General features: G+C 38.9%; 1 protein-coding gene across 5 annotated transcripts; it reads right to left on the bottom strand.

Annotated features, from left to right (window-relative positions):
• Positions 1-469: 469 nt before the first annotated feature.
• On the bottom strand, positions 470-27567 carry spocd1 (SPOC domain containing 1). Of its 5 annotated transcripts, none has more exons than XM_031896358.1 (15): positions 27496-27567; positions 25700-25996; positions 22504-22557; positions 15715-15858; positions 12915-13041; positions 11106-11241; positions 10071-10230; positions 8721-8837; positions 8496-8621; positions 6920-7028; positions 6267-6405; positions 6022-6154; positions 5560-5649; positions 2962-3148; positions 470-1804 (listed from the first exon to the last, which is right to left on the bottom strand). In XM_031896358.1, the coding sequence occupies exons 2-15, from the start codon at positions 25970-25972 to the stop codon at positions 1275-1277; spliced, it is 2325 nt and encodes a 774-aa protein (XP_031752218.1). In that variant the 5' UTR covers positions 25973-25996; positions 27496-27567; the 3' UTR covers positions 470-1274. The 5 variants fall into 5 exon arrangements, with proteins under 5 accessions (XP_031752218.1, XP_031752220.1, XP_017947364.2 ...); XM_031896360.1 differs by having other exon boundaries at positions 11106-11238; XM_018091875.2 differs by lacking the exon at positions 27496-27567 and adding an exon at positions 27204-27334.

Below are 27567 nucleotides of genomic sequence, written 5' to 3'. Positions count from 1 at the left end.
GTGGGGTGCTCATGTGCTTGCATGAGAGCAGTGAGTACAGGACCATGTGACTGGCGATGGTGTGTTAGTATGAGTGAATAATAATGTTTCTCACACGTGTGTATTTGTGTGCGTGCCTCTCCTTCTGCATAAGTGTACATCCCTTCCAATTTATTTGACTGAACAAATACACCTTGTGTCACTACTTATATGCAGAACTCAATGCATTTTTTAACCATCCTTATGAGAAGAGTTGTAGGCAGAATTTTCAAAACCTTTTGAAGATTTAGATTCGAAAACTTAAATAAATAAACCATTTTACTAAGCCTTTTTGGCCATTTTAAAATATACTATGAAATAATAATGCAGTCTCTCTGGGATTAAAACAAGCAATGCCTTTAATCTTTCTTGCATGATTTTATGGTGGATTCTAATCACACTGCATGCCGCTACCACTCTAAGTGAATGAGAAATACACTAGGCAAACAAAGGAGGTATAACAAGAGCAATGATTTATTATTCCTTTTTCATATTTCCATTCAGAGACTTGAAATAAGACTGTTTATGTAGCAGAGAAGATATTTTGAAATGTATACATATAGATATATATACACATAAACATCTAAAAGCCTGTGAATATAGCATGATTCTCCATTTTACTAAAAATTCAACAAAAAGAACATTAACAAACCTAAATCCCTGTCCAAAGTAAGAAACACTTAGTTTTTTTACATATTTAAGGGTATATGTTTGCGGGTATAAGCTGAAAAATAAACATAAAATAAAGAAGCAAGTACTGGGTAGCTTGCCATATAGTGTATTACTAGTAGGGATGCACCGAATCCAGAATTTGGTTCAGGATTTGGCCAAGCTTGAGCTTTTTTTAGCAGGATTCGGATTCGGGTGAATGTACGTGCCTGCCGAACCAAATCCTAAAAATCATGTAACTGATATAACATATATCGTATAAACATGAAAGTTGAAAATATTTAACCATGTGTTGACTAATTTGCATATGCAAATAAGGGGTCTGTTTCGGAACGGTATTCTTCTGAATCTTTTATGAAGGATTCGGGGGTTTGGCCAAATGGCAAAGTAGTGGAATTGGTGTATCCCTAATTACTGGCAAGTTAAGTTATAGGGTCAAAAATAAAGTATAAAGTATAATATACTTATTAAATAATAAGAAAATCAAATACTGTGTATTTTGGTGTCCACCATTTTGAAATAAAACTCTTTCACATTTCTTTCAAAAGTTACAGCCATTTTGAAACACAAGGCAATGGTTACCTGGTTTAAGACAAAAGATGTGCAAAGGCAGACTGATTTGCAAAGTCATAAGATACTGGATATGGAGACTCAACAGGAGATACCATATCATAGAGACTAGGTTGCCCAGATAAAGAGTGCATGGGCCATGTAGAAAAAGAGGGAGCTGCTGGTGTAAAACTATATTGCTGGGCCATAGGTATGATATTAACACCTTCAAATTCTCCAGCAATCCCAGGATTTTGTCCAAAGAATTGTAAATATTTTGTCAAATACTGCAGACTATTCCTGATCTCTTGCATAGCAACTTCATCCCCCACACCTTCAAACTCAGGGGGGCCCTGTTTAATAAAGGATGTGCATGGCGATATGAGACCCTGCCCCAACATCTCCTTCTCTTCTCTTTCCACATCTGCTAAGATTTCAGAGAAAATGTCATCAGGGATATCCACCACTTTTTTATGCTTTTTGGACTTTCTTCTAGGACAAGATGTCCAGGATGGATGGCATGGAAGGAGCACAGCGATGAGCAGCATAGGATGGTTATCTTCCAAACCTTAAGAAGAACACAACACAGAGTCATCAAGACCTATCATACAACAGTTAAAGTACTGGTTGTAGCAGAAAATAATAATATAAAAAAAATAGGAACAAATAGAAGAAATGTTGCTCTGTCCCTGGTCACCTAAAACCCTGATTTACTTTTGTTTAACCCTGCCAAATGACACAAATGCAAATAAATGTATGTACCTACATAGACCTATCAATACACTCACATATATATATATATATTCACTCTTTGCCCATGTTTCACTTCCGTATCTGTGCCTGACATGCTCTTATCAGAAACTGACCAATGACAATCCAGTAAACAATCTCCTGTGCTTTTTTTTTTTTTCAAATCTGCTTTTGTTTTTTTGTTTTTTTTCAAGTCAAGTACAGAGCAGTTCCCTGCTTTTTTCACATCAGGATGGCCACTGGCCATGTTTACAGGAGCTGTAAGCAGAATTATAGGTGAGCTGATGTCAGAGTAATAGGTTAAGATGCAAAACACAAAGGCTTTGAGGTAAAAATGGTTATCTATGGTCATGGAACAGTTGTTAGACCTCCGCTGAAAACAAAAAAAAGGGAAAAAGGCACTCTGGAGATTCAAAGGCAGGCCAACTAAAAGTTAAAAAAGAAAAAAACCTTTGTTAAACACTCATCTCACGAAGCCTGACGCGTGACACTTAATCATAGGCTTAAATGTACACACAGCAACATCAGTATTAAAAGGCTGGACACCTCCACTGAGACACCAGATACACACAGAGCATAATGGACTAACAAAGCTGCTTCAAAAACTATTACGTCTGTTATTTATATATCATAAAACAGCTGCAAAAAGGCTATTCAACATACAGAGTATTATATTAGAAATGTTTCCTTTAGAATGCAATCTGTGCCTGCTGGATATTCCAAACTACTCCTATATGCAGCTACCACTGGTTATATGACTGTAGGATACAAGTTATAATGATCATTAATCTTATTTAAGTGATTGGTGTAAATCTGCAAAAGCTTTTATTATTTTCCATATGACTTGAAAAAGGGCTCGAAGGAGCCCGTAACATGTTGTGTTTGGAGTCGGAAATAAAGTCTTTTATAAGCAGGAATCCTGAGATTGGTGCTCTACTCATCCATGTATTTTGTATTATTTCCCATATGACTTACCTGGTCCACCCAATGGGTGTAGTCTGTGGGGGATGGGCTGGCTAGCGGACAGAGGAACCACAAAGGCCTCCATGTTGTGACTTCTAATGATCCCATATTTTAGTTTACGACTTAAGTATGAATAAAGACGAGTGTATCCTATGGCATCATGAGAACTCTTTGGGCTGAACCTGATCAAGCACATATCCTGTGTAAAGAAAACCAACATTATCATTTTTATTTTTAATGATTTTCTTTAATCTACAAAATATGTATTTCATAGTAGTGAATGACAAAATTTCCCTACATCATATGCCCATATTTCAGTAAAATCTACTCCCTAACAAAATAAGGCTTTTGAGACTACTTGGTTTGTTCATTTCCTATGTTTATTGTAACATTATAATCAAATAAATAAAGCTTAAAATATGTACCCTTCTGTCATAGTTCCACTTTAAAAAAATACTAATATACATATATACAGACACACTTACAGTATATGGCTTTAAAAAAAAAAGTTAGGACTCATTTACAAAGCACTAGAAAAGGTGAAGCATGAAAAAATAGTGCAAGCAGTCAGGTTTTTTTTTACTTTAACAATCTGCCCCACTACTTGTACCTAGTGTGCAGTTGTTTGCACTCCAAAATGGAGTACAAGGACCTGCAATTCTCCCATTAATGCAGGGCTGGTTGCAGCCAGCAACACTGTTGTTTAAAGGGAAAGGAGTAGGGAGGCACATAGGTGTCCCTTCTTCCACCCCCTACTTATCATTTAGACATATCAAATATTGTAACTCTAGAGGTGCAGGGTGCAGCACTGTACTCATTGCCTAATTTGTACTTCTGGGCTGTTTGCCTTTGCCCAATATAAATGGGTAGAAATCAGTAACACTGACAAAAACAAATTACGCTACTCACGTAGATTTACTACACCCTAGTTGAAAGCCCAATACTGTTTGTAAATATACAACCACAAATGCCTTTCTTACTGGTTGTTCTGTGCACATAATATAGATAATATTCACCAGTGCCATTCGCCTATATTGATACATTTGACTTTATTTTAAGTATTTGATTATATTAAGCAATTTCTGATCCCACAAACTTTTTGACCTGGGTTATATATATATAGTTATCACGGAACTCCCGTTAAATGCCTCTTCTGCAGAGTAAACAATGCTGATCTGGCCAGTCTTTCTTCATAACTGAAACTTAACTTGCCCTTTACCAGCTTAGTTTACCCTTCTTTGGACTCTTTTTATAGTGTTTTAACCCTAGAGCTGTGTGTGAATCAAAGCACTGTAGACTAGTTTAGCGCTACAAGGCAGTCATCACAGTAAAAAAAATGTATGGCACATTAGCCATATAGCCATCACAAAAATGCTTAGTCCAGTGGAACACCTGAATATTAAGCAACTTGCCCAGGGCCACATTAAGCCCTGGGAAACAACATATAAGATCACTCTGATTGCTGGAAGCACCACCCGTCTTTAATATGCTGTAGGGATGTCCCTTGGCAAAAATCACATCAGTGGAGGTACTGGCATAAAGTGTTGCATCTCTTTGTGAAAGGTAAAAGTAACTCACTGTCATCTCTACCAAAATGTCTGCTCCAAATATATTTCCAATCAAAATTCTCCTTTCTTATGAAAAATATCAAAAGTAACTGTAAAGAGGTACACAATGCTTCCTCATCTGCACTTACACAGCAACAAAAATAGGAACAAAGGCATCTTGGCATTTCTGCTTGCAAATTTAAGTGGGCTCTCACTTAAATAAAAAAAAATGTACGGGATTCCCAGATGGCTATGAAAGAGGCAGGGCATTCTAAAATGGGACAGGGTTTGGGGAAATCAGTGTTGGGTTGGGCAGGGCTTGGTTAGCTCAGGGGAGGGATCAGGAGGAGCATATTTAAGTAGGTATATAGGACCCCACACCCCTTTAGCTAAAAAATGTTTTTTTTTTGCTCTGAGTCTTCATGCAGTGACAAATGCCCAAATGCCCTAAATCCAAGGCATTCTGACACTTAAGGGCTCTGGTACATGGGGAGATTAGTTGCCCGCGACTAATCTCCCTTGTTGCGGGCGACTAATCTCCCCGATATGACATCCCACCGGTGAAAATGTAAATCGCCAGTATGCCATCCCACCGCCGCATATGCCATCCCACCACCAGAGCCCTAAGAAAGGGGATACTGGGCTCACCCCATCAGATTAAGCACATTTTTACTGCTCATTGTACTATGTTATCTAATGGTGCAACAAATTTTCACTGCTCATGGTACTGCATGATCTGCTGCCCAATCAGGCAATGAGCAGTGAAAACCTGCTTCCACCAGAACCTTCTGTAATGGCTTCTAACCCCTGATGAGAAGTGGTCACGCTGATATATGACAAATACGTGGTAAGATTATTATTATTATAATATATAGAAACAAAAGTTCTGGGTAAACATAAAATTCTACAGGAATATTGTATATACAGTATGCATTCGTGTTCCTTCCATATAAAAAATACAAGTAACACCCAGGCCGACATAGAAATAAGTAAGAAATATTAAGAAATATTAACCATTAAAAGAGGTCTTTATTGTGCTTTTCCAAGCATATCATTATATTACCTGAGAGCAGCCAGGCCAGATGAGATCCACATATTCCCAGACAGATTCAGGAGAGATGCAGCCTTTAGATGTTATTACCTTTGGCAGTTCCTAGCAAAATTAGAAAAAATGTACATTGATGAGAACAATGAGTGATATCTAAAAAGATCAGTGGATATACATTATACCAATACATTACACTATAATCTGAGGTGATAATGGAAATAGTTTAGAATAAACAATAGTAATCTGGGTCAAAAAAATCGATCCATGGGGTCTTGCCCTTAAGAAGAAATGAATCTTTAATGCCAAAACATTTGAAATGCATAATCGATGGAAAATGCATTTTATAGCAGTTATGGCATTTAAATGTTTTAGTGTTGAAGAATTACACTGACTAAAGTTATTTTATGCTGTTTTAAGGCCTGCACTGAAGGAGATTTAGTGCAGATGACAAAATATATTGTGTGCCATGACCTTTACCTGACAGAGTTGGGTGCTGTATCCACAAACTTTATAGGCTGTAACTTTGAATTGTTTCATAGAGAACATCTGGATGTAGCCTTTCCACAAGCCTGTTTCTTCTGTAGTCATTTTTGATGTGCATGGAATACCCCTGTAAGACAGATAACAAAGTCCATCAGTAGGCTCCTGTCTGCCACGCTTGTGTAAATCTCAGCAAAAGCACTATTATCACAGCACAAGTCAATTGCACGACAGTACGTAACTCATACATGCTCTGGCCTTTCTTTCCAGAATTGGGGGAACAATTATTCCCATCTTCTAGACAGTTGGATAGCTGCATTTGTGTGGTATATAGACGTGTACATGTCTGCTGGCTTAATTGGTCCGTAGGATTTGCTTGCCCTGTAAAGAAAAAAGGAAAATACAATAAATGCAATGCGGTTTTTGGAAACTATCAGTCCCTATTATATGAGCAGTACACTGCATAAGAGTGCACACCCAATATAGAGTAGGAGGTGCAGGTCCCCGGAGTCAGTACATTTAGTTGCTCCTGAATTATTTGCATCAATCCAAAAAATGAACGGCACACTCAAATAATAAAAGTTAAAAAATGACAAATTTATTGAACACAAGAATACAGTACATGAACCCAATGCGTTTCGACCCATAAAGGGTCTTCATCAGGGGATAAAAAAATCAAAAAAACAGCCTTTTTTTTTTAGTTTTTCTGAGTTATCAGCCCCCTGATGAAGACCCTTTATGGGTCGAAACGCATTGGGTTCATGTACTGTATTCTTGTGTTCAATAAATTTGTCATTATTTAACTTTTATTATTTGAGTGTGCCGTTCATTTTTTGGATTGATGCAAATTGGCGTTGCCATAATGCAAGTAAAATAATACAGTAGGATATCTTACCAGTGCAAATGAGACAGTCAAGATCCAGGAGGTGACTTTTGTGTTGTAAGGTGCTATCTCTATTACCCTTATTTGCCAGAGTAGCTGCATCAGACAGCCAATTAGATCCCTAAATAAAGACAATTATATCATTACAGAAACTGTTGTAATTACAGGTATAGGACTCTTAACCAGAATGCAGTATCTTTCCGTAATTTGGATCTCCATACTTCAATTGTACTAAAAAAAATCATTAATCCCAACAGGATTGTTTTGCCTCCAATAAGTATTAATTAGATTTTAGTTGGGATCATGTAAAAGGCACTGTTTTATTATTACAGCGAAAAACAAATTATACTTTCAATTTTTTCATTATTTGACTGAAATGGGGTCTATGGGAGATGAACTTTCTGGATAACAGGTTTCCGGATAACAGATCCCATACCTGTACTTTTTCAGTCTTTCACATTTTATCCTAGCACAATACTGCAAAAAAGATTTATTCACTTTTGTTTCATTTTTAATTGATACATTGGATAATCATATATTTTCAAAAAACTAATTACTAGCATCAAATAGTAAGTACTGCTTCAATATCAACATATTGCATCAGTTGTGCACCTTTAAGCTCAAAAAAAATATATATTTTACTGTTTGGGCCATAGAAAATGGTCCAACTGTACATTATATAGGCAATAATGTACCCCCTTTTGTAAAATATAAGGATATTATAGGTCTCCAAGGAAAGTCCCAGACCATATAAAGGCAGGTCTGAATTTGGGGCAAGGCCACAAAGGCACAAATTTAGGAGAGGCATGCCACCCAGCCACGCTTCAACTTTGCTCACATAAGGAGCACTGGGGTCTAGGTGCGCTGGGTATTTCTGCACATCCTGTTTCCAGTGCTCTTTGTGCAAGAAAAATGGATACAAGGGAGGTAGGGAGTGAGAGGAGTGCCTGACAAGGGGGCGGCCTCTGGGCGCCCGTCGATCAAATCCGGTGCTGTATAAAGGCACAAGTGCTTTTAAACAGGTGACAGACCTGCGGGGTGAAGTCTAATATGCTCTCATATTACAACAGGGGGTACATTTGTTATAATAAACATGTTTCAGTGGGTCATGTGACAAATTGCATTACTAAGCACTAATCATAATTTATGATACCACTAAGCACCGTTTATAAGGACATTATTTACATGGCTCTTGTGTAAGAAATACAACATAAAAAAAATATATATATATATGTATAGTGCAGCAGCAGCACTGCAGTCATCTTAACAACTAAGCCTCTGTTGATTAACTTTGTGTGATGTATAGTTTAGAAGTGGAATTCCTTAACCAAACAACTGTGTGTGGAGGTTAAAAATAACACCTTAAGCTAAAACTCTTCATACCATACTATGTCATGTGATGCTGATGTTTTTATAGCCAGAGTACTGACCTTGCACCCTGACAAAGAGCTAAGTAACACCTATTGGCCTATTTAATTCGTTTTCTTACATCTGCAAATGAGAAATCCCACTTCCTCTGGTCATTTCACACATATTTCTCCTATTAATAAAATTCTACTAACACAACACCAAGCTGATATACACTTACTATAAGATCCTCCAAACTCCAGTTTTGATCAGGATTTGTATCAATTTCTATAATACCCTTGTGGGTTAACTTGGTGACCTGAATTTGCTGATGCTCTCTCTCTTGTTTTTCGATCATATCCAGGACCTAGAAAGGGTAAAGAAAGTAAAATAGAGAAATTGACTTGTCATTAATATACAAAACTTAACATAAGAAAGCGGGTTGATACAATGATTGGTCACTCACATGTTTTTTCTCCTCATTCCTCCAATTGGTTAACTCATCTCCTGCCATTTCTGTTGAGCTCAGAGAAGCTAAGTGCTGTGGGGTGATCTCTCCTAGAACAAGGCGGCGGAAGAGAACCTAAAGGCAGAGCAAGGAAACTGTGTTCATTCCACTGCAACTGAATCAAGTATTATCTATTACAATGAGGAAACATTTCTGTTGCACGTTGTTGTTTAAAAAATATATGTTTATACAATAGACGGCCAGTGGCAGAATTGCAAAGGTGCTCCTCCATTCAGAATCCACACACCAACACATCCAGCCATTTACCCTTTGCTTTTCCAGGACGGCATGAAAGTCCCCAAATGTAAACATATGAGGGGTCTTCAGATGAAAGACCAGCTAATTAAATATAAATGCCCTAGTATTTAATGGTATTTTGTTTCATCTTAATGCTCACTAAAGGGGGCCATATAATGGTTGAATGCTAATTTAATCGAAATGATCAATCTATGAGACGAATGGTCGGATTAATAGCATTGCTGATATAGATGGCTCAGAAGAAACCGGAGCTGTTTTTCTTCTCACTCCTGCATCTGCAGATGTCATCAGCAAATCAAAAGTAAGAAAAGATTGAGGGCTATCTGAAAAAACTGCAGGATGGTCTGTGGGAATAGATCCCTGAGGTGCATGCATGCCCAGATAGTCGGGCAGTATGGCCTAATTCAGCAAATAATCATGTATTGCAAAGATAATGAAAAGTCAGAAGACTAATCAAAAAAGCTGACCATAGAGATGCCAACACCAGCTGCCAACTAAGCTACTCCAGAAAACAATGCTAACTTACTGGGGCCAACCAATACCTGGGCAGGCATCAGCAAGATATCTATTGAGATACTTTAAAAATCCTAAAAAGGGGCCACTGATGAAGTTCCCTCCACCAACTGGGTGGACATATTGTGCAAAGATCCATTTATTTGGACAACTAAACAGATTACCAAGGCAATACAGTCCTGATTAGTGCAGACTCTACAACATTTTGATGATAAAAAATGAATTAATTTGGTTTTAAAGATTACATTTTTATGGGAAAATACATATATACTTATATCCACTTCTTTAGCATTATACTGGAGTGCTCAATGCTGCCATCCCAGGTGTCTCCAACTCCTCAGGGCCCCCCACCCCAGACATAAGTTTCTCTATTGCGGCCAAATAGTTTCCAGCAGGGAACGGGTCTGAGGTCCAGAAGGGCCAGGGGGCCACCAGGTTTTTTCCCAATGCCCTTCGGGCCCAGTCTGGCCCTGCACTTCTTTATATCTTACAGAATTTTATGTCCTAGGCTAGGCAATTTGCTGCTCCCGTACCCACCTTATTATTGGGGTCCTTCAGATTGAATAGAATACTCCTATATTTCTTTTTGTATCTTGCATCAGTATGGTAAAAAAGTGCAAAGATCTCTTGTTCAATGTTCTTAGCGGCATTCAACAAGGTTTCCTCCTGTACATCAAGGTCTGGCGCCTCCTTAACTCTTAAATAACAGAAAATAAACAGATTTTCTCATAGAAACAAATATGCAGGAGACAGCTGTAGGGGATCAGAAAACTCTGTCCCCTGTTTCTCAGTCTGTGACATCATCCAGCCTAGCTACAGACTGGGGAGGAACCCGATTGGCTGGATGCCCTGGTGCACTTCTGGGAGGTGGTGTGCTTAACTTTGGAGCCAAAAATCAGGGGGCGGGCCCAACCGTTGATAAAGGGAGCCCCTGGTGTTTTGCTGCTTTTGGAAGAGAGATACAGAGTGAGCAGCCAGTACCACTTGTGGTGAGTTCAGACTGAAAGGATAAGAGTCTGCTGGGCTGCCAGGGATTACAAAGTCCTCTGTGGAATCTCTGTGTGTGTCCCCTGGTGAGAACAGGTATTGCTCGTTTGCCTGCTACGTGGGAGCAGCCACCTTTCCATAGGGGAAGGTACTCTGGGGCAGGTAGCGCTACCTGGGGGGACTTAAGAGCTCTTGGGGAAGGGACTGAACTGATTAAAGGGTTGTGGTCTATCCGGATCCAAGTTGGGACAGGGCATCTACAGAGACTGTGCCAGGAGTGGATAGACTGCACAAGTTCCTCAGGGCAGGAAATTCAGTTATCCCTAAAGTTGTTTTACATTCTATTTCAACAGTTATATAAAGTTTGATATTTCTGCAACTGTGTGTGATTATTCCTAGTGGAAACCCCCTTGAGGTGTGCTCCTCAGTGTCACTAGGTGGAGGCACTGCGCTATAATCCCAGTTCCCAGTATCTTTATAACTCAAAGAGAACGAAAATCTCCTGCTAAAACAAGTAAACAGCCCCACAGAAGTGAGTGTGCCAAGAAAGGGTTACACAGCACTTCGTCCATAAATATAAATTACCTTTTCAAAAGCACATCAGATAGTGCCTGCACTGTTGTGGTTCGCACATTTTCCAAGGTACCTGCAGCCACTGGAGCAGGAGCATGATTTTTCTTTGATATATGGGTCTTTCTAGTTGGCTTCCCCTTTGGGTCTGCTGATAGAAATATCATGAAATATTGAGTGACATGCTTATTATTAGTGTAGAATATTATTCCTATTTTATTGCCTATACTTAACTTGCTTAGGTCATAGCTGTCAGTATTTTTAAAACAGTTTCAAGGCACACTCAGATAATAGGCAATACAGGTATGGGATCCATTATCTGAAAACCCGTTACCCAGAAAGCTCAAAATTATGGGAAGACTATTTTCCATAGACTCCAAATAAATGTTTTTACAAACTATTTTCTTTTTCTCTGTAAAAATAAAAGAACCTTGTACTTGATCCTAACCAATAATAATTAATCCTTATTGGAGGCGAAACAATCCAACTGGGTTCATTTAATGTTTAAATAATTTTTCAGTAGATTTAAAGTACAGAGATCCAAATTATGGAAAGATTCCTTATCTGGAAATCCCCAGGACCCAAGCATTCTAGATAACAGGTCTCATAACTGTAGTATTAAATAAGATTTTTTTAAGGGTTCATAATGCACCCTAACGTACACTTGCATGCCACATGTTATGTTTTAAATAGAGATTTGCCTTCTGATCATAGGAAAGTATACATTCAGCCAACTCTAAAATGGGGGTCACTGACCCTGGAAGCCAAAAATCTGTTGCTCTGTAAGGCTACAATTGTATTGTTATTGTTGTATTTTATTACTTATCTTTCTATTCAAGACTCTTCTTTTTATATTCTAGCAGCTCACTCATACAACTTCTTGGTTGCTAGGGTAATTTGGACCCTAGCAACCAGATAGCTGCTACAATTCGAAACTGGAGAGCTGCTGAACAAAAAGCTTAATAATTCAAAAACTACACATAATAAAAAATGAAGCCCGATTGCAAAGTGTCTCCGAATGTACATCATACTGAAAGTTAATTTAAAGGTGAACAGCCCCTTTAATGGGGCAAAACTAACTGGTGGTTTAACTATAGGTAAATATAGTCAAAACCTTCAGAATCAGGAAGTTCAGCAAATGCACCTTTCTCGGGTACTTCAACATCTCTCAGACTGCCTAGATGCTATTCATATTCCACAGCCTCGACCTAGTCCTTCCTCTCCTTTAGTGATGTAGTAACTGCTCATAATGATGCAGCATCTCTTATTGCCAAGTCTCAAATTCCTTCCCCCTCTAATTCCTGCCTGCCCTCACCTTTAGCCTGGAAACTGTCTACACCTTTTAAAATTAACACTAAATGATAAGTTGATCAGGCCTGCCAATGAGCCCACCGATTTTCAGACAAATATTTATATAGTTATGTGGATCACTATGCCTAATATGTACTACTATTTGAATATTAAAGGAGAATAAAAACCTTAAATAATAAGTAAATCTTTCTGCCAGACAGATTTGCCAGAGGGTTTTTTTTTTTTAAAGTTGCAGAATATTCTTAGACTATGCTTCAGACAAGTGTCATTGGAGAGTGGGAGGTTTTCATCCATATCCATCCTATGACAATTTGCTTGGAGAAAGCATCCTGTTCTTATAGCATATCTAAAATGACCTCAGGAGCATTTAATATATCAGAATCTTTCAAATCATCAAAAACGTACAAATTAAATCTGATTACAATGTACATGCATCAACAGCCCTGGGCCAATAAACTAGTTTTGCAAATCTACATCAACAAAAATTAAGTGAGTACAACCAATGTCACTCACCTGAATGACTAGCCATCACCTGCAAGTGATCTCTTGCCCTCTTTTTGACACTTAGATCAGATGCATATGGTTCCAAAAAACCTCTGATATTACTAGGTATCAAGGAGGGAAGTTCCTGATAATCTTTCTAGAAAAGAAAAATAAATGAACAGTTAAACAAAGAGCCTATATAGGTACAGGGCTGAAATTCTGGTTCGGAAGCCAGAGTTTTCCTTTAAAGGAAAGCCTAAGTCATTTGGGGGTGCCAAAATGTTAGGTACCCCCAAGTGACTTAAATGGCTTACCTTGTACCCCGGGCTGGTGCCCCTGTTAGGAGAGAACAGCACCAGCCCGGGGTAGCAGCAAGCACTTCCTTCTTCCGCGTTGGCGCGCTGTGCATGCGCATTAGAGTGAAAAGCCAAACTTTAACAAGAAAGACGGCTTTTCACTCTACTGCGCATGCGCGACTCAGGGATTTCACCCCAGAAGAAACATGGAAGAAGGAAGCACTCACTACAGGTACCCCGGGCTGGTGCAGTTTTCTCCTAACAGGGGCACCAGCCCAGGGTAAAAGGTAAGCGATTTAAGTCACTTGGGGGTGCCTAACATTTGGCACCCCCAAGTGACTTAGCCTTTCCTACTTCTTTAAATAAAAAACATAAACACACCTCAAATAATTATAATAATATACCAATCAAGAGATCTCTATATGTCACTGATGGTCTCACAGATATTTATGCCGAGTTGGCCATACATAGGTAATATTGACCAAACAGCCGAGTTTAGGGGCAATACACTAACAATATACTTACTATTATGAACAAATCAGCAAGCTGACTACAGAAAAATAAAAGCAAAATCTGAATGGTTGCAGATAACACTGGGGTAAAGTTTGCATTGCCAGCTACAGAAAAAAATAAGAAGGTTTTGGGAATACACCAAAGCCAACTAAAAAATCACAAAGTGCAGCTGATATGATCTCTAATAACCAAGCCCAAAGTTTGAATTAGAGTACTAATGTGCATATTCACATTAGAGCAACATCTTACAAAATTGGCACATGACTTTAAGGGTTTTGATTGGGTTCATTTGAACACCGAGGATTTAGCTGAATCTGATTTTTGCAAAAATATACCGGAATTAAGCTGAACTCTGAAGCAGATTCTGGTTTCTTATAGCTTTAGAATGCCAGCCTTTCCTACATCAGTATAGAGAATATGGGTGTAGTATATTAAATAAATCAACCAGAAAGAATCATAAACCCCCACCAAAATTGTACCATATCCTTCACACCCCTAACAGCACCATAATGTAAATTAATAATATAAATTAATCACACTTAAGATTTATTTTTGGACTCTACAATATTCTATGCCCTTCAAAATCAAGAAGAAATGCAAAATATGATAAAATAATAAAAGAAAGAAATTGCTCTACAAGTTGAAGGGGTTTGTGCTATTATAGCTATCAGATAAGACACGACACCTGACGAGCACTAATTAGAGAAAATTGAACATACTTGGGAATAAATGTGCAATTCTATCTACTAGGAGCCCATGTCCCATTAATGTATACTTTTCAGTGCAATTACATTCATTTAATGCGCAAGAGTGAGTGATAAAAATATCAGAGAATTGTATTAAATGCAAATTAAAATAGTTCAATGCAAGAGAGAAAGAGATCAGAGCTGGCTTGCAGCCATTCATGTTTTTTTGGGGGTTTTTTTGCCTTTTAATCAAAAATGTTGTAGATTATATAGTAATTAAGATGTCCGTTCTTTTAGACAAACAGTAGTTACTGAAACAAAGCCAGGGATGTGTTTACTTATGAGTGTCTTGGACACTGTGTCAGACTGGTCCACAAAGTAGATGTTAAAATTCATTAAGTTAAATAGGGATTAACTGGAAAACATGCAGGAACAGAAAAGAATCTACAAATAGTAACTGGCAGCAGATTTGGCACATCAGGCAAGGCAAGTACTGCACCGCTGTATTCTGCCAAATGTGCTTTTTCTGTCTGCCTAATTAGGACAGCACAAAATCCCATGCAAGTGAAATAGAACAGCTCAGACTATTGGTTTAAAGTTCATGAATACTGCATCTTTGGTTGATCTATCCTAATCCAATTACATGTGACTGTCCCAAAATTCCCTAAGAACCCAAGTTTCATTTACATTTGAATTTTTAAACTGAGGTTCTACAGTATCTGATTCTTACTTCTGCTGCTTTTTGACCAGGGGATCACAAAGGAAGCCACTGTATCACATTGAGCAGGCAGGTTGTTTCCTGCTATTTTTATATATTTATTATAAACTACTACTTTCCCAAAGAGTCCATTTTTGCTTTCTGTAAAAATATGTGTTACTGATATTACCTAACTATTACTAACTCTGTATACAGTGTATAAGACAACTATTTATCAGTTTGCAAATGATTCAGTAGCTGCATCTGATCTTCAGTGACTCCTTTTTCTACAGAAAATCCAAACTCTAGCACTGCAAGTTGCTTTTTGTATAAGGATGTCCTTATTTCTGTGTTGTTTTGTGACATGTAACAAATATGTGTGCTACTGCAGAAAAAGGAGGCACCTACACATAATCTATTGTGTAATACGGTATCCCACTAGTACAGAAAAGTCTATTTAAATGAAGATGAAAGAAATAGATGCTGCACCCCAAAAGACTTAAAGATGCCCTTGCACTGTGGCACTTCTAGTTCCTAACATGTAATGATGTACAGTATACTGCTTCTGGATGAGGCTGAATGGTTTCTGAACATACAGGTTTCTCTTGCTGTACAATATGTTTTTTTCTTTAGCATACGTTTGTTTCACTTGTTCCACTCGTTTCACTTTTAATGGGAAAAACATCTTCTTCTTCCAAAGTATCTTCCAGCTCCTCTAGCTTCTGTATTTCCCTATAACCTTTCTCCCAAGATCCTAGGAGCCTGTAAGGGGAATCCACTTTCTGCAATAAGTAAAAGAGGTAAAAAGGGTACAGAGTAAGAAACCTGAAACTATAACCCACAAAGTAATAAGTAATATAACATAGGTTTAAGACTTGAGAAAATATGATGACACATGCTTCTGTAATATTGTTTAATAAGCTGCACAATATTGATATGTTTTCTACTCTTGAGGGTAAAATTATCCTGACTTTTGGTCCATTTTATGATAAAATTTGCAACATTTTTTGCATTGATGCATTTAGTGAAATGGCCTATTTAAAAAGCTTTAACTGGTTTAAGGGAGGTTGAAATTCTTGTTAATTCAGTCATGGAAAGTGGTTAAGGATTACTAAAATCTCACTAGTTGTTCATCCTCTTGTACGAAATAATGGAAATTTGACAAATATGAGCTCACAAGCAAGTTTTAGAGAGTTTTTGATTAAAGTGAATACTGAAGTGAGACCAAAGTAAGTCAAAGTCAAAGTTCCATCAAGTCACATGAAAAGGAAATCGTTCTCAAAGTTTTAAAAATAGGGGAAACTGAAAAATATCTGTGATACGAATAAGCAGTATGCTTTACAAAGCACAGAATGGCATGTTCAAACCAAGATTAAGAAATCAAGAGATTATATAGTAAATATTACAATGCTTGACATGTTTAAGTGCTGTTTAATTTATTTCAGTTGTTTAGGTTTAGAACAGGATGGACCATTTGCTAATGCATTGTACATAATAAACATTCCATATTTTGATGTTACCCCACTGCGAGAGCAACCAACAACTTGGACCTATGGGGCTCTGTACAAATAAACTTTTAGGGCCCCCCATAGCTTAAACGAACAATAGTAACTTTTGCCACTAGAATGACAGTACCCTGTAGAGAAGTATCTCCCACCCCTGTTGCTTGCCTTGTTCAGTATATTGCTATGCATATGACAAGAAATGTAACAAAACATAAATAATTCAAATCCCACAAAGAATACAAAATGAAGATCAACTGCAAATAGAATTTAGATGTTCACGCCATACTTAAAGTTAAGTTTAAGGAGAACAGCCCCTTTCAATTGTATAAAAAAGTGACTGAAGGCAGTCTTTATATTTTCCATACATGTAATATATATAAATATTACATGAACAACCGATTTTAAAAAAGTTATATTAGTAACATAACGATATAAAATATCACTAATCTATAAACATAATTTTGACTCTCAAGGTACAGAACACCAGGAGCCACAGGCCAAATCTTGGCACTGTAAGGACAGGTCAAGCTGCGCCTCCTGAGGCGGCAATTGACACTGAGCATTGGATTTTTTGTCTGGCACCCAGCAAGCAAGGAGGAGCAAGTGCTCCTTGTACTTATGCACTTGTTCCCTTTCGTGGGTCCTGTGAGCAGTGCCATCTCAGGGGTTCTAGCCGACAGAGGTGGCCAACTTGATGCCGCCCCCTCACTCCCCCCACATTACCTTTGTTGCGTCAAAGAGGGGGGCCACAATGCTAGTGAAGAGCACTGTAGTGCTCTCTGCAATAGAAGATCGAAATTCTGATTTAAAGATTGGAATTTCTGCTCTTTAAGTTACCAGAAGCAGAGTTTCTCAACTCGCCTCATGGCAGAGGCTCCCCTGCCTGTGAGTTCAATGAATAGGGTTTGTGCTGAATATACTTTTTACCTACTGTGTTAATCATGAAGAATCTATAGTAATTTGTAATTTCTTGAGCTAAACAGGGCAAACAGGGAAACTGAAGCTACGCCATGTTTGGCCCTTTGATGTAGATTATTAAATTGCCAAGCACAGATCCCCCCTGCGTAATGGTTTTCAGTTAACAAGATGGAAAGGAAGGGGTTAATCTAATTATCTACCTCTACCCTACAAGGCACAGCAACTGCTGTTAAATGCATGGTTCCTAACAGAGTAAAAATTCACAGATGTAGTTCTATTCAAATAAATTATGCTGAACACATTATCTAAATCTGAAGTTCAAATATTCTCTGAACTATGTTTATAGGCTATTGCGTCTATGAATATGTACCCAGTAGTACAAAATGCAGCAGGAAATTGTAACTATATGGGATTAAAATCACCTTTTTAATCTAGTCTTGGTGGTTTCCATGCAAATGCCTTAGATATAAATTCACTGAGTGATGAATAAGCTCAAGAATATTTCCAGTTAGAACTTTTTAGCAACACATGGCATACCCCCCAACTGTCCCGCTTTGCGCGGGACAGTCCCGCTTATTACAGCGCATCCGGCTGTCCCGGAAAGCTCCATGAATGTCCCGCATTTCCGTAATAGATTACGGAAATGCGGGACATTCATGGAACGATTCGCGACGATGCGCTGGCTGAAGGTAGGCACTCCAGCTCCTTGCACGGGTCTTCTCCTTATTTGGCTCCTTCTCCGGCGGTGACAGGCACTTTTATAAGGTGTACTGACGTCACACGTACCCACGGGCGCAACCTTATAAAAGGTCCTGTCGCCGCCGCATAAGGAACCGCATAAGATGATGAAACCACTAAAGGGGAAGGAGTGTATGAGGGGCACTGTGTATGGGGGTCTTTGTGTATGAGGGGAACTGTGTATGGGAGGGGCACTGTGTATGAGGGGCTCTGTGTATGAGGGGCTCTGTGTATGAGGGGCACTGTGTATGGGGGGTACTGTGTATGGGGGGGGCTCTGTGTATGAGGAGCACTGTGTATGGGGGGCTCTGTGTATGGGGGCACTGTGTATGGGGGGCTCTGTGTATGGGGGCTCTGTGTATGGGGGGCTCTGTGTATGAGGGGCTCTGTGTATGAGGGGCTCTGTGTATGAGGGGCACTGTGTATGGTGGGTACTGTGTATGGGGGGGCTCTGTGTATGAGGAGCACTTTGTATGGGGGGCTCTGTGTATGGGGGCTCTGTGTATGGGGGGCACTGTGTATGGGGGGCTCTGTGTATGGGGGGCACTGTGTATGGGGGGCACTGTGTATGGGGGGCTCTGTGTATGGGGGGCACTGTGTATGGGGGCTCTGTGTATGGGGGCACTGTGTATGGGGGAACTGTGTATGGGGCTCTGTGTATGGGGGGCTCTGTGTATGGGGGGCTCTGTGTATGGGGGCTCTGTGTATGGGGGCTCTGTGTATGGGGGCTCTGTGTATGGGGGGCACTGTGTATGGGGGGCTCTGTGTATGGGGGCTCTGTGTATTGGGGGGCTCTGTGTATTGGGGGCACTGTGTATGGGGGGCTCTGTGTATGGGGGGCTCTGTGTATGGGGGGCACTGTGTATGGGGGGCACTGTGTATGGGAGGCTCTGTGTATGGGAGGCTCTGTGTATGGGGGGTACTGTCTATGGGGGGCACATTTTCAAATGTTGGGAGGTATGCACATGGATGTTGACTAGTGATGAGCTAAATTTTACACAAAGGTTCTGCCACAAAAAAAACACACATAGGCTCCAATGGCAGCAAAAATAGTTGCGCAGTAGCCACAGAAAAACACTGACTTAAAGATCCTGTTAAAGTTACCTGCTGCTTCATTATCCTACCTTATGCCAAACTGATACTGATAATATCAATATAATAGATAGATCTAAATTATTTTAGGAAATTTTTCTCAATATTCTTATCAATATAAGTGGACTAGCATGAGCAACATGTTGCTCCCCAACCCTTGGATGTTGCTCTCAGTGCCCCTAAACCAGGTAGTTATTTTTGAATTCCTGACTTGGTGGCAATTTTAGGTAGAGGCAATAGCCAATCTCAGCCCTTATTTGGCACCTCCATAAACTTTTATGCTGCTTGTGTTGTTCTCCAAGTCTTTTTACATTTGACTGTGGCTCATGAGTTAGAAAGGTTAGGGACCCCTGCCTTAAAACTAATTGATAATCTAATGATGATTTGTAATGCCGCATTTAAATGGATCAAAGTTTGCAATATCCAAAAAAGAATTTTATTTATTGTTTCTTTATTGCACATTGCCTGAAAAAACCTAGTGGAAGGGTATGCCTATCCCAGAATGCTCTATGAGACACAGAAGTTAAGGAGAATAACAAAGCTTGAATAGATTGTGCTGGAATTAAAGGGAAACTCTGGTTACCAAACTAAAATTTGTTAAAGAGCCCCACACAACACAGCAGTGGGGAAGGGGGGATTTTAAAACTATTTTTACTATAGAGGAAGCAGACCCTGCAATTCAGACCCCCCCTGTCCCCTGAGCCCACCCTGAACCTCTGCTTCCTCTATAGTTTCACCAATGAAACACAAAAACCCCTAATATACCTATCACTGTTCCTTCTGCTCCTATAAATAAATAACATTTTATATGCTGAAATCCAGCTGCAAGACAGTTTTTCTCTTTCTGCATCATTTGAAATACTGGCAGGGGAGGAGGGACTAAAACACTGTGTTGTAACAACATCTCCACAGCTTACAGACAATATTCAGGAAGTACATAACCCACAATGCATTGCAGTGTGACGTTCCTTTCCTTATTGACAAGATGTGCGCAGGGAATTATAGGATTTAGAGGATGCAGGCTGAGGATAATCGACTACTGTTACACTTTTTTTGAGTCTCAAAGTAGTCAGCAAGATCAGCCAAACAGGCCAGGCTAAGGTTTCTGTTCCAAATCATATTATTACATTAAAAATCATGAAAAGGCTGCATATGTTTTAATTCATGTATATTGCAAAGTTGCATGAAATTATGTTTATTTTTCAAAAAGCTTAACTTGTGTTTGGGTGGAGTTCCCCTTTAAGTAACCACCTGGGAAAAAGGGAAGTGGCTGCGAGGGAGCTCTTGCTAGGAATTAAAGGGATACTGACACCAGAAATGAACCCTTTTTTACATCTATCATAACACTGTCTTTGCATGCTATTTATAATTTTGCAATAAGTGCTTTTACATTCCCTATCTGATCCCCCATGTTCCTCTATGAGGAGGCTGCCATATTTGTGCAGCAGTAGGCCGTTAGCATTAGAAGCTATAACTGACAGGCTAAGAAGGGACAGTCAGGTTGGCAAAACAGTCAGGTTTAGGAACTTCAAGTAACAATTACTTACACAAGCAGGTCTATCAGCAACAAATGGTCAACATGACCTATAGTTTACTTTTTATGTAGATTCATATTTTGAAAAGTTGTTTTTTCTTGTCAGTATCACTTTAAGAAAGGTGGGGTTGCTCGTAAAAAGAATGCAGGTTAGATATTAAGTTAATTATAAATGCAGTTAAATTATTTGTAAACTTATTGAATAATTTCCTGTGGCAGTGGCTAAGGCACTATCAAAGATCAGCCAGTTTGTTCTGGTTTCAGGGGAATAAACTGTGAGTTGTTTGTTACATAGGTCACATGCTTTTGAAACCTTTTAAAAACTTTGAAAACCTGCTGTAAATAAAAGAAGCACATTTTTGTTTACATTTACCCTGTGTGCTGCTGTGTTTGGAAAAAAAACATTAAACTACAACAATTTGAGTGAATTCACACACCACTTTCCAGCACAATGTAGCTAAGAAATGAAAATAATACAAGTGTTCCACCATTTTCCCTTGATAATTTGGTGACCAAACAATACACAGGCAGATTCTGGTTGGCACCTCAGTAATTCGTGACTTGTTTGCACTATACCATGTATTGGTCCTCAACAATATACTGTCCAATTGATATATAATTGGGACCCATTCACATACTCATGTTAAAAAATACTATTGACTAAAGCCCTGTAATTTATTACTCCACTACAAAATAACGTAGCAACTTCTGATTGGCCATGATGTACTGTACAATGCCACAACCCAACATTGCATGGAGTATAATATTAGCTTACTATAATAATTTCTGTGATAATGAAAGTTCTGTGTTTTAAAAAGGCAATTATCACCCAAAAAAGTTTTTGCATAATGGAAGAAAATATCATTTCAATCAACTTTCCAATATACATCTATTAAAATATTCAATGGTTTTAAAGTTATTTGTAAATATAATTGCTATTGAGAGCAGTATTTTTCTGGCAGTTGATATGTTTTGCATTTCTGGTTCTGACTCCTGAAATAATGTTGCAAGCTAACTAATTAAAAGACCTGGAGGAGAACAGAAAGGGATAAACAAACTCTGCTTGCAATTACATATATAAATAACCACTGAAAATGTTTAATGTAGGTGTAAATTGGAATGGTGCTTCAAACTATATTTTCTTTCACTAAACAAAAAAGTTTTAGATGGAAAATCTTTTTTAATTAATGCTTTAAATGCAGAATGCGTGCATTATTAATAAGCAAATGGAAAAAATATGAAAAGTGGCAAGAAACTTAGCGTTAACACTTCTAACCTACACTAATACACATAAAACAAGCAGAAATGCTCTTGATACCTTACAATGGAGCAAAGATTAATGGGCAAAGGCAGGTGATGAATAAAATAAGCGAAAAATGGTTTATTATGGAAAAAAGACAGATAATTACTTCCATTTTAATTTGTGGGGAGGAGATTGATGCTTTAATAACATTTAATTAAAAGTGAATGCTAAATTATGGTTCATGGATTCACAGTTGTGGGTCAGCAAATTGTAAATCTTTGAGTCTCTTTGAGTCTATAATTGCAAACATTAACATAACCCTGACATTGTTCTTTGCAAGAAAAATGCATGAACGGAATATCAAATAAAAGACAGGAAAGGGGATAGAAATACATACATACAACACATTTTTCACACCGCTGGGATGGAAAGAGGAACTTTTGTCATCCTCCTGGGGCACAAACAGAAAAGGAATATTAAAGCATGACCATACATACCTTCAGAGAATCTTTTTATTCCTCTAAGCCCTAATCTGCCTGGGGGAGAGTTGTAGCAAAATTCATTGTACTACAATAAAGGTATGGAATATTACTGACAAAAGAAAACAGAAATAAAAGGCATGGTGTTGCTTACAAGGGTATAGGAGAGAAAGCATTTGCAATGGGCCCTCATAATCAGAGGGTGGAGAGCATAGATAAAAGTTCAAAGGACTTAGTACACTGATATCTATAGGGTTCTGAGAAAATGAGTGTTAGCTGAGGGGTCACCATGCAGAGCTCTCACTTCCTACTAGAAAACAGTTCCAGACACCTCTGCCTTACAGGGTTAATATTCTGATCTGTCTATTTTATATACAAAATACAGTATCCCATAAATATCTTTTCCTCCCTCCATTATATGGCTGAGCAATTCATAAATCATTTTTTTTCTCCAGCAGATTTTCTATGAATAACCCCAAACCTAATGTGCTTCTATTATTCTCCCTGACTTGCAATTATTTTTCACCTTTATCAGAATGGTTGCAATCTGAGGACAATATGCTTAATCTGACAGATAGGAGAGTAGATAATTTTAAATGACACTATGTCCAGTGAGTAATGAATAAAAATAAAAAGGAAGCTAAATAGGGATGATGAAATCTGTTATAGGTGACAAATTATCTTGGAATATCAACATTTTCTTTTCCAAGTGCTTTTGCCTTGAATTGAAGCACAAAGCATTGTATCATGAGGAATCAGACAGTGCCAGTATAATAATATAGGGCAATTAAAGAAGGCTGGGCTATGAAGCATTCTGGGGGTTCTGAGGAATGTGTTAAATGCTTCTTTATATAAAAGCTGTAAATGTAGCTCTCTATGAAAAGTGGTACAGTATGTTCACATTCATACAGTATGCACTTCTGCTTTTAGCAGTGAACTATAGTACAGCACAACCACAGGGCAGGGCCAGGGTAGAGGGGTCCCAGACAGGCATGCTCTTTGGTATTATCACCACCCCTGCCCCTTGCTGTCTGCCACAAGCGGGTACGGACTGAGGACAAATAAGAAGGGGGGTGCCCAGACAATTCTAAGGATATACTAAATCATAACATATTCCCTTGTAATCATTCTGTAACTACTGTATGAATATCCATTTGCCAGACATGGTATCTAGTTGTGTAATTCCGCATACTGCGATGAGTTGGAGCTCAGTCACAAAGGGGCCAAACGGGACCTACAGTGCATGGATGAAGTCGCTCGTTTTTTCAGGGTGGCATTACCACCCAGCAACATCTATATTTCCTTGTTCCTACAAATACCTGGAGTGCTGGGAACTGGACACTACAGAGACACCGACACTTATTTAAATCTCCCATGCCCATTCCTGAGTGCTATGAGTGTGTGTATAAATGCACATGGGCTTATAAGCATTGCTGGGGTTGGGGACAGAGGGTGTGGCCAGCCTAGGGCTCATTATTGCACACTAAGTACTTCTCCTGTTAGTTGAGTTGGTTTTTGTAGAGATAATGATCTCTGTATAAACAACCCCCTTCCTTCACCCATTTGTTGTTCTGGTTTCCAGATCAGCAAAAGTCCATTATTTAGAAGGGTCTATTGGTGCAGTGGTAATCTAATTAACTGTCTTGCAAGAACCAAGAAGTTATAAACATGTACTAGCTTCAATGTCACTATTCAGCTCTAAAAATAACTAAAACTACAATTTTTTTGATTAAATAGGGTAAAAGTATGTTCAGCACAAGCCCTATTCACTGAACTTATGCTGAACAAATGGACATGCTGTTTCCCAGGCTATGCGGGAGAAGCTGCAGCTCCCAGCACTTTGCACTGTAGGATGCCTGACATTGTGCAGCTAGGCAGACCTGACAGTTTGTCTTTCCCTGTTTGAAGGCACAGCTTTAATTGGCTAGCCACATCCTACTGTGCTTATGGTTCAGCATTCATTTGTTACACAGACAGGGACTAGATCTATGGGGAACTACAATAAAGGTAGTAAAGGTAACGCTTTTTTTTAGTCAAAACCGAAATCAAGCATCATATATTTTGGTATGATCATTTTCAAATATATGTCCCTTTTGTCCCTCTTTAAAAAACTGTCCAACTCTAAAGTTGGCTGTGCACAGGTAGATTTAAGCTGGCAATTCGGGTCCTTTAGACCGTTTCGGCAGCTTATCCCCCCAACGGGCCTTCCCAACAGACATATGGCCAAAAACTGGCCAGATGTTGATCAGATGGATTTGATTTTTCCATCAGATCGAGGACTGCATTGGCTCATTGACATGATGGCTCCTATCCCCTGTATTGTCATGGATCGTTTGACTGTAGGGCCAAATCATCAAATTAGAACAATACAGATCATCTCCGGTGGGCATATTAATAGAAAGATCCGTTCATTTGGTGACCTTGCCAAACGAGTGGATTTTATAGTGTATGGCCACCTTAACAGACGAACAATGGAGGAGAAAACTATAAGGCTAATGTAACACTTTTTTTTCACCAACACAAAAGAGAAAATGCAACTGTCACCTGACATTGACTACAATGTAAACCCACAAAAATGTAATTTCAAGGCTAAAAGGCACCCTGTGTGCGCACTGACACACAGGCAACAGTGGCATTTTCTCTGCTGTTTTTGTAATAAGTAGCATTAGCTGTAAAGTACTCTCTAACCATCTAGCGTACATGGCAACATCAGTATTAATTACATGATTAGCACTGCCTTAATTTATTTGATCCCCGACAATGAAGTGTGCTGAATTTGAGAGGCTTTAATCATTTTGAGGTTGACATATATTATTATTATTATTTGTCATCATGTGGACAGGTATGGTGTACACATACTGTAACAAAAGTTCTGTTATTATAGCACAACTCATAACTGACTGCTTTACATTCTTTATCAATTATTCCTATACACTCTGGCTGTACCTTTATAGATGCTTTTCCATGTCCCAGACTGCCACTTCTGCACTAAATTTGCAGCCGTAAAACCGGGACTGCAGCGTCTAGAGTGATCTCAAGAGTAATGTAAATATCATGTTAACAATATAGCAAGATTATATTAAATGATTTCATATTCTACTGACTTTTACTTACACGAATAAAAGGGCAGAGGGTGTTTGAATTCACTACCCAGTGCATGGTTTTTCCTTGATCAGCTCCTTTCTTTGGCATTTCCCATGACAAGCTGCTCTCCTTTGGATCATTGCTCTTGCTTTTGGATGGAGATTTCCCAGGAGGACCAAGTTCTGCATGAAGGGAAGGGTCACTGCAGCACTCATTAGATGATTCTATCTGGAATTTTTCGAATAATCCCATGGGGCTTCTTCTTCCAGACTCAAGTGAGTGGACTGTCTTGGGGTTCTGCATAATTTCCTTAATGTTTCCCTTAGTCTGCAATAACATTGACAATGAATGAACAATACCTCCTAACATTTGCAAGAAGGATTTCTTGCACCCTTTGAGGCTGCATTCATTACCAGTGCCGTAACTATAGAGCAAGCAGTCCCCATGATCATGGAACAGGGGGGCACCGGCCCACAGGGTCTGCTTCCTCTATAACTTTAAATAAAACCACACCACTAGTAGCAAGAAGCTGGCTGAGTGGGAATGGTCAGGCATCTGAAAGGGCTGGTAATGGCTAAAGTGTTCCCCAGGCCACTCCAAAGATTTTTTTTTACAGGGGGCCTGGCATGGTCTAGGCATGCTACTGTCCATTACACATGTGGGAGTCTTTAAACAGTGTCTGCTCTGCTTAGACTTTTGCTTAGGTGCATTTTATGAGAGTGGGATATTTCTATACAAATTCTTTCATACATGGTGTATGAATGATACATGCAGGAAAATAGATGCAGACTCTTGGAAATATTAAACTTAGGAACAATCAGAAATAATGTGACCCACCTATGGATCACACATTAAAGTGGTTGGAGCAGAAGAAAAACTTAGAAGAGCTTCTTTATCAACAATGACAACATTTGCCACAGGACAGTAAACCAAAAAAGGGGCCACTTACTATAACTCTAGGTGCAATCACTAAGGTGTATAAAACGCACCCCTTAGTACTCAATAGACAAACGCTTGTGACCAGGGTCTGGCAGCTCTCTGCACCTATTGCCAGATTGGCTGGGGGAAGGACAGGGCACCCCTGCTGCCACTAAATGATGTGCAAGTTAGAGTGCAGTAGGGGATGCTACCTCCCACCCCTCATAAATATAGCAAAGCTAAACACAGGCAGCACGGTATTCACAGTACGCATTTAGTCAGTGTTAGTGTAGCGTTGTGGGGTGCAGGTATTTAGGGTAAAATTTCCTTTATGAATACATCTGGTCTTGTGGTGAACATTAAAGGAACTTTGCAATGCAAGAGCAGTTATTTACCTTACCTGGTCAAATACTCACTGCATTTTCTACTTGATTGTTTAGTGCCAATGTCAGATTTCACTTTATATACAGATTTATCTTGAAAGTTTTATCATTACGGTTTTACACATAAACCGATCTGTCTTTTAAAAAGCAACGAACAAGCCAATAATTCACATACTTGTTTTAATAAAGTCACTTTTGGAGCTATAGGCAAATAAGGCAACTAAGTGACATACAGATTCGTTAGCATGAATATCTGCCAGTAGATGTCGCTGTACAAGTGCTGCCAAACTGTATGTTCTACTCACAGGAACAATGTAGAACACAGAAGGAGAGAACCCACGCTAGCAATCGGACTTCCTTCGCCACCTGTAATTATTCACTATCTCTTAACTGGGCCAGTCAATAAGACACGGTCGTTATCCTTTTGTGTTACCAACAAATATCCCTAATAATGCAGTGCGAAGACTACATATCTCTCACTGAACTCCAAAATGTTAAGCCTACATCCCTAAATCCATTTTTTACCTGTTAAAACCTAGGAATCTCTCTTCTTTTTCGCTCCGCAAGTTTCGCTCTTCTGCACCGCGCCCTGTCACG

This window comes from Xenopus tropicalis, chromosome 2 (genome assembly GCF_000004195.4).
Source record: "Xenopus tropicalis strain Nigerian chromosome 2, UCB_Xtro_10.0, whole genome shotgun sequence".
In the NCBI taxonomy this organism is placed as follows: domain Eukaryota; kingdom Metazoa; phylum Chordata; class Amphibia; order Anura; family Pipidae; genus Xenopus; species Xenopus tropicalis.
The sequence above is the reverse complement of the archived record's forward strand: the minus strand, read 5'-3'. Positions and strand labels throughout refer to the sequence as shown.